This window comes from Gastrolobium bilobum, unplaced genomic scaffold (genome assembly GCF_033153095.1).
Source record: "Gastrolobium bilobum isolate Gb01-03AN ecotype WA unplaced genomic scaffold, APGP_CSIRO_Gbil_v1 utg59033, whole genome shotgun sequence".
NCBI classification, from domain to species: Eukaryota; Viridiplantae; Streptophyta; class Magnoliopsida; order Fabales; family Fabaceae; genus Gastrolobium; species Gastrolobium bilobum.
In genome coordinates, this window is record NW_026898926.1 from 34,516 (window position 1) to 43,554 (window position 9,039).

The window sequence follows — 9,039 nt, forward strand, 5'->3', positions numbered from 1 at the left end:
CACTAATAGTTACAAAATAATTCATCATTTTGAGATGAACATATACTTTATATTAGTATAAAATTTATACTCAATAGTTTTCAAAAATTATGATTAACTTTCTTTTACAAATTTAATTTTTTGCTAAAAAGTATTTAATTAAAAAAGAATAAATATGATAAAGTGATTGATACACATTATGAATATGAATATAATAATATTTAAGTATATTCATAAATTAAATTTATTTTTTAATTTATTTTTTAATAAGGGTTTTAGACGAAATTATTTTTTCAATCGAAAAAATTATAAATATAATTTGTTTTATTTTGTTGTATTGTTTTTCGACGGAATCTGATTTCCGTCAAAAAAATTGTAAATATATTTTTTTTGGATGTATTTATTTCTAATGGTTTTCGACGGAATTCCTTTTTCGTCAAAAAATGTCTCCGACCATTTGATTTATGTCGAAAAATTCATAAATATATAATTTCTTTTTGATTTATATATTTGTATTGGTTTTCGATGGAAAAAGAATTCCGTCGAAAAGTCCAGTAAAATAATTTCTATTTGATTTATTTATTTCTAATGGATTTCGACGGAATTCCTTTTCCGTTGAAAATTTTCCACAGAATCTAATTTTAGTCAAAAAAATTCATAAATATATAATTTATTTTTGATTTATATATTTGTATTGATTTTCGACGGAATTCCTTTTTCGTCAAAATTTTCGACCGAAAAGAAATTTCGTCGAAAAATCCATAAATACAATTTTTTTTTGATTTATTTATTTCTAATGGTTTTTGACGGAATTCCTTTTCTGTCGAAAATTTTCCACGAAATATTATTTCTGTCGTAAAATCTATAAATATATAATTTCTTTTTGATTTATTTATTTGTATTGTTTTTCGACGAAATCTTATTTCGACGAAAAATTCATAAATATAATTTTTTTTTGATTTATTTTTTTCTAATGGTTTTCGACGAAATTTCTTTTTCGTCGAAATTTTTTCACAAAATCTGATTTTCGTTGAAAACTTTATAATATATAATTTCTTTTTGATTTATTTGTTTGTATTGTTTTTCGACGGAATTCATTTTTCGTCAAAATTTTTCGACAGAATCTGATTTTCGTCGAAAAATCCAAATATACAATTTCTTTTTGATTTATTTATTTTTAATGATTTTGGACGGAAATCTTTTTTCGTCGAAAATTTTCGACGAAATCTGAATTCTGTCGAAAAATCCATAAATAAAATTATTTTTGATTTATTTTTTATAATATTTTTCTATGGAATTCATTTTTCGTCCAAAATTTTCAACGGATTTGAATTTCGTTGAAATTTCCGTCTTTAATTTTGAGATAATATTTTTCGTAGAAATTTCTGTAAAAAATTTGGACTTTTCTAGTAGTGAGAGCAATTCCATTCTTTATAGTTGTTTGGAATCTTTAAAAACATGATTTGGTTTGAATGGAAATAATTTGCTTAGACAGTATATTTTTGTTTGGAATCTATTATTAAAATTAAAATTAATATTAATTAATAAGTCAATCTTATTTTGAAGCTTGTTAAAAAAAATTAATTTGATTTCATTTTATTTTATTTGATAAATTATTTAATTAAGAAAATTGATAAATCTATCTAATTTAATTAAAAATCAAATACAGGACCAGTTTGCAAGTTAGTCTAAAGCTATGAAATTTAAAATGAAATCATTGTTGAGTGGATTCGTGCATATAAAATCATAAATAAGTAATTAATGAGTATTTAATGTTATTGATTGGAAATTTATTAATCAATAAATATATTTTGCTATCATTGAGAAATCATTTTTTCCATTGATGTGATATTATTGCTAAATTAATAGTAAAATATTATCTTATCTTTTAAAATTTATATAACATAATTGATAAATTAATGATAAAAGATTTTGTTCCCTATTAATTAATGAGGAGAGTTATATTTTAAAACTCAATTATTTACAAGCTCTAAACCCTAAACCAAATTTTAACCGTTGATTTTTGTCAATCAACGGTTATAATTTATTGGACCTTATTTATTAATTAATTATTAATTTTCAATAAATTATAACAATTAAAATGATGAAAATTAACCGTTAAGATTTGTGATATGTGATTAAAATATTTTTAGCGAGAGACAAATGAATAAAAAATTCAAATCACCAAAACACCCCTTAAGTGCATCCGAGTTTTGGTATAAACATGTGGTTTGTATTTCTAATTATTAAAGGTCTTAAATTAATGTACCAAAAAAAAAAGGTCTTAAATTAGCTTTTTGAGTCAATCATGTGAATTGGTGATTTGTAATACAGAAAAATATTTCTCCAGTTACTGCAGATAAGTTATCAGCATTTACTCCCAAAACGACGTCGTTTTGTGATTAAAAAATTATAATTATAAAGACTATAATAACACGGAAATAAATTAAAATTACAAAAATACCATGATTTTTGCCCCAAAACGACATTGTATTGGGCTTACTGCAGATAACTTATCTGCAATTACTGCAGAAAAAGCGAACCCATATATTATTCATTTTACATGTTCTCCATTTCTGAAATTTTTGCGATGGAAGAAATAATCAAGTGATATTTTTGTGAATAGAAATAAATATAGGTTGTGATATTAATTATTATCTGAATAAAAATAATCATCAATAAGATAAGTAATAAATCCAAATCATAAAAAGTGAATTTATCATCATAACTTAACTTAAAATTTCAAGGCATTAAATATATAGGTCATTGTGTACTAATATATATATATATATATATATATATATATATATATATATATATATATATATATATATAGAGAGAGAGAGGTAGGATCTTTTGCATTCAAATTTCAATTTTGACACTTCAAGCCGTTAGATCAAAAAAGATCAACGACTCTGATTTGCAAGCATGTGACACCTTTGATCTTTTTTGATCTAACGGCTCTCAGATGGGGTGTCAAAATTGAAATTTGACACCGGTGTCAAAGGATCCTACCTCATATATATATATATATATATATATATATATATATATATATATGAGTTCGTTTTTTCTGCAGTTACTGTAGATAACTTATCTGCTGTAAGTCCAATACGACGTTGTTTTAGGAAAGAAATCATGGTGTTTTTTAATTTTAATTTATTTCAGTGTTATAATAGTCTTTATATTATAATTTTTTAAGATTTCAATACCAAAACGACGTCGTTTTGAGAATAAATGCAGATAACTTATCTGCATTAACTGCAGAAATATTTTTCCCTATATATATATATATATATATATATATATATATTGGGCATGATATTCTTACATCAGTGAAAGAGTTAGAAGTCTTACACTCAATCTTGATCATTGATTCACTTGTATCCAATGGCTTACATTCTAAAAAATTAGGGCCCTTAGATATAAGTAGGATCAACGGTCAAGATTGAGAGTGTAACTTACACAGGTGTAAAATGATCCTGACCCTATATATATATATATATATATATATATATATATATATATATATATATATATATATATATATATATATATATATATAGGGTTTTATATATATCATGTTGTAGGAAACTTGTAACATCATGTCACTCTCACAAAAAGTGATGGCCCCACCTTGTTTTCTTTTTCTTTCTTTCTTTTTGAATGGGACCTACATGAAATGTATTAGAGTAACATGACACTACAAGTTTCCTACAATATGACATATATAAAACCCATATATATATGAGAAAAATGTTTGTCATTTTAAATGACACAAAGTTATGTCATTTTTAATGAAACTACGTCGTTTTTGGTGTGTTTTAACATTCTCTCTCCTCCATTTTCTTTTTATTTCTAATTTTATAAATTAAAAAAAATGACAAAACACACCAAAACGATGTAGTTTCATTAAAAATGACACAAAGTTATGTCATTTAAAATTACAAACACTAAACCCTATATATATATATATATATATATATATATATATATATATATATATATATATATATATATATATATATAGGGCTTGTCATTTCTCAAGCTGCTTGAGACAATGTTATCTCCGGCTACTAAATTATACTCGTACAAAGATGGATCAATGGTGATAAAGAAAGAGAGAGAGAAAAGGAATCATAACCAAAGGTGAACCAATTAATATAAGGAAATAAATAAACAAAACGACATAGTTTTGGGGAGGCTGGAGATAACATTGTCTCAAGCAACTTGAGAAATGTTTTTCCCACATATATATATATATATGTCATTTCATTTATAGGATCATATCACTTTTATAGCACAAAGAAACCAAAATGGAGAAGGCAATTATCAATGTGATAAGTAAGGATCCCAAAGTACAATAAAAGGTTGTGACGTATTTCATATGTATATATCAATTTAAATAGGTTATTGATGGAGTATTTAAGACCAATGATTGAGCATTTTTTATTATTAATAGGAAATTACTGTATCTATTGACAAATGTGTTAACTTATTCATAGTCTCACGTTAGTTGGTAATGGATGAAGTTAAGTGGATATAAGTGGATGAACCTACAAACCAAATTCTTTAAGGTTTTAGGTTTGTGACATGGTATTAGACCCACTTAGTGTAGTTGGTCTAGCTTAACCCATTGGTAGGTGGTCTCTTGCCACGGGCTTCTTGGACCCGCCTCACTTTGGTATCAGAGTCAGGTTGGTCTCGGGCTAGCCAACTATTTGGCTAGGAGACGGGTTGAGTACTTTAGGCCCGATACTCAATTAAGGGGTAGCTTACTAATGTCGGTTAAGGGGAAGATTGTTGGTTTATTCAAGTGTGATGAGTCTCACATTGATTGGTAATGGAAAAAATAAAATGGATATAAATGGATGGATCCGTGAACACAATGCCTTAAGGTTTTCAGTTTGTGACATGTTGTCAATCCCACTTGGTTGTCAGACGTGTGAGGGAGCCCGTGTCGGCTTCACACTTGAGGGGGAGATTGTTGACTTATTCAAGTGTGATGAATCTCACATTGGTTGGCAATGAGCGAAGTCGAGTGGATATAAGTGGATGGACCTATGAACCCAATGTCTTAAGGTTTTGGGTTTGTGACATGATGTTAGATCCACATTGGGTTTGTGACATGGTGTCAAATTCACTTGACGGATCCAGAAAAAGCCTGTTATATCCACTCGACGTCAAGTGTGAATTTTCAATGTGAGACTCATAACACTTGAATAAGCCAACAAAATGATATGACTAGCGGTGTTCATCAACCGATTCAAACCGCGGTGACCGAACTGAAAAACCGATAACCGAATAAACCAAAAATCAAAAAACCGAAAACCGAAAAAAAATTCGCAAATTGTAATTGGATTGGATCGGTTTTCGGATTGGTTGATGAAAATCGATCCAATCCAAACCGATCCAATATATTAATTTCTCTCTACCTACTCGGGCCTTTCCCCAAACACAGCCCAAAAATTTCTAAACTCAAGACCCATTAACTAAACCCAAGAAAAAATCTAGTCACATCTCATCAACAAAATTTCATCTGTATAGAGCTTCATATCTTATTGCCCAAAAAAAAAACTATGTTATCGTTTACTGATGCTTTTGTATTTCAAAAAATAAAATATAATTACAAAGCCAATATATACAAAAGATGTTATTTGCACAATAATCATTAAACAAATTTTAGGATTTTCAAAAAACCGAAAACCGATCCAATGCAAACCGAATAAAAATTGGATTGGATCGAATCGGAATTGAAAAAAAATCCAAACCGAATAGATAATTACATGATCAAACCGAAGATATTGGATCAGATAATTTTTGCTTCCAAAATCGATTCAATCCAGACCGCGAACACCCGTAGATATGACATAGTTGTTTGATTTGATTAGTAGTAAAAACTATATTCCTCTAGCTTACCAAAAAAAAAAAATTATTCCTCTTAAAATTGATGTAACATAATTGCCAAATTAATAGTCAAATATATTATGTTGTTTTTCGTTGAGAGGATGGTAAAAAAATACAAGAAATAAAGGATAAATGTAGTTATTAGAAGAAGATATTTTTTTTTATTTTCCAAATAGATTTATTCCAAATAACTGTTTCTTATTTTTCTAACAATTTTAAACATACATTTTAATTTATAAATGAAATTACTTTTTAATAGAGTCAGAATTATTTTATACCAATATAAGTTGCAATATCAAATGACCATTAATGCAAATATGTGGGTCATTTTTTTTAACAGGTAATTATACTAATATAATTATGTGGGTCATTGTTATAATCTCCTCTTGATACCACAAACAACTTAAACAAAGAATTCTCGCTGTCAATCGTCTTCCTTTTAAATATTATATACATCTGTTATCAAAAACATAAAAATATCATATACATCCACTTGGATTTATCAACTGATGAAACATTTAATCATAATATGATTAATGTGAAAGGTTGGCCAGATCGTTCCTCTCCAACTACAAGAAGTCTACATTACATTACACACAAAAATGGAAAGAAATACAAAACGTCACATCTGACCATCGAAGTCACAAAATCCAAATCTCTTATTTATATGCCTATGTTACTATGTTTATATTGACCTCAACATATGTATGATCTCACATAATTAGAACCAACCACCTGCAACTGAGTGATTGCCATTCATAAACATGGCAGTTGCCGGAGGTGCAGGTTCCATAAGAGTTCATGGCTGGGGAGACATGAAGAGTCTCACCATCCAAGTCATCACCGGCCGGTGGTTCGTGGTGTTTGCCTCCTTTCTAATCATGGCAGCCGCCGGAGCCACCTACATGTTCGGCCTTTACTCCAGTGACATCAAAAAAACTCTTGGCTATGACCAAAGCACTCTCAATCTCCTTAGTTTTTTCAAGGACTTGGGTAGCAATGTTGGGGTCCTCTCAGGCCTAATCAACGAGCTCATGCCACCTTGGATAGTACTAGCCATTGGTGCTGTACTCAATTTTTTCGGCTACTTCATGATATGGCTATCAGTGACTCAAAAAATAGCGAGACCTCAAGTGTGGCAGATGTGTCTCTATATCTGCATAGGTGCTAACTCTCAGTCTTTTGCAAACACTGGCTCTCTCGTCACTTGTGTTAAGAACTTCCCTGAAAGCCGTGGTGTTGTGTTAGGCATCCTCAAAGGCTATGTGGGTCTTAGTGGTGCAATCATCACACAGTTATACTCCGCTATTTACTATGATGACACAAAGGCTTTGATTTTGTTCATTGGTTGGCTTCCAGCTGCTATATCCTTTGTTTTCCTTGGAACCATTCGGTACATGAAGCCGATTAGGCAGCCTAATGAGCTCAAGGTTTTCTACAACTTCTTGTATATTTCGCTTGGCCTTGCTGGGTTTCTACTTGTCATGATCATAATACAGAAAAGGGTCAACTTTACACAGAGTGAGTTTGGTGTAAGTACTGCTATGGTGCTTTTCTTGCTCTTCCTTCCAGTTGCTGTTGTCTTTATGGAAGAATATAAGATCTGGCAGAATAAAAGGCTTGCATTGGTTGATCCCTCGCCGGTAAAAATAGTAACCGAGGGTGAAAAGGTCAATCCGAATGAGTCTACTAATGGTAAAACTGTTTCCCACGAAACCAAAGACACTAAGTGGTGGCAAAATGTGTTTAGTCCACCAGATAGAGGTGAGGACTATACCATACTTCAAGCCCTATTCAGCATAGACATGTTAATACTATTCGTGGCTTGCATTTGTGGGATTGGGGGCACTTTGACTGCAATTGACAATCTTGGTCAGATAGGAGCCTCACTTAGATACCCTAAGAAAAGCATAAGCACTTTTGTGTCCCTAGTGAGTATTTGGAATTACCTAGGACGTGTTTTTTCTGGATTTTTTTCTGAACATATTCTAACAAAGTACAAATTCCCTCGTCCTCTCATGCTTACTTTGACTCTGTTCTTGTCTTGTATTGGTCACCTTCTGATAGCATTTGATGTGCCAAATGGTCTCTATGTGGCTTCGGTTATCATTGGGTTCTCTTTTGGGGCACAGTGGCCTTTACTTTTTGCCATCATATCCGAGCTTTTTGGACTTAAATACTACGCAACTTTGTACAACTTTGGAAGCGCAGCAAGTCCACTTGGGTTATATGTGCTTAATGTGAGGATCACTGGGCATTTGTATGACAAAGAAGCTAAGAAGCAGTTGGCAGCATTGGGGTTACAGAGAAAGGCAGGGCAGGAATTGAATTGTGTTGGGGTCGATTGCTTCAAGTTAGCCTTCATTATTATCACAGCTGCAACTTTCTTCGGTGCCATTGTTTCGCTCTTTTTGGTGGCAAGGACTAGAAAGTTTTACAGTGGTGACCTATACAAGAAGTTCCACGGAAAGGCAACGGCGGAAGAAGCTGAAGTGACGGAGGTGAAGAACGGTAGCAGGGCAGGGCAAATTCAGAATTAGGACAAATGGAAGAGGATGATTTAGAATTGTAGATCATAATTAAAGTATTATAATGTGATATTACATACAAAATAACATGTAATATTATGGGTGCTACATTTTCTTTGCCGTGTTGTATGCTTTTTCATTTCTTTGTCACACAAAGTGACGTGCCTTTTTCTTTTCTCATTTATATTATAATTCGAACAATTAGAATAAAAGAAAAGAAACACGATTGCCTTGTTATTTGTAATAATTGATATAGTATAATGCAAGTTTGCTTCTCTATTTACGCGCAAATGGTTGGTTAATGCCTAACTATACTAAATGCGTTATATCTTCTTTTAAGGCTGCATGCTGCTGTGTTTCTTATATAATTGGAAGGGCCAATGTAAATAGAATCTTAGTTCTGTAAATGGAGCGTGACCTCCACTCGGTACCACTTCTCGGGAGTATGCCTACCATGGTCAGGCTCAGTTGTTGGTCAAACTATATTAAGGAATGCATACTTAAGGTTAGTTTCTCTTATGGGGATGCTTTTACCCGTTCTGATTTCGAATGTGCAACCTGGGCATCGATACCTTTGTAGATAAATATTGCGGTTGACTAGGCTCCAGCTTTTGTAATTGAAATC

At 30.9% G+C, this 9,039-nt stretch overlaps 1 protein-coding gene across 1 annotated transcript; it reads left to right on the forward strand.

The window, feature by feature from the left end:
- Positions 1-6,680: 6,680 nt before the first annotated feature.
- Positions 6,681-8,426, forward strand: LOC133285616 (uncharacterized membrane protein YMR155W-like). The gene has a single exon (XM_061482871.1). The coding sequence runs from the start codon at positions 6,702-6,704 to the stop codon at positions 8,424-8,426; it is 1,725 nt and encodes a 574-aa protein (XP_061338855.1). The 5' UTR covers positions 6,681-6,701.
- Positions 8,427-9,039: the final 613 nt, after the last annotated feature.

What these genes read in the sequence shown, in the direction of transcription:
- LOC133285616 (XM_061482871.1), top strand. Translation starts at nt 6,702, where the DNA reads ATGAAGAGTCTCACCATCCAAGTCATCACCGGCCGGTGGTTCGTGGTG.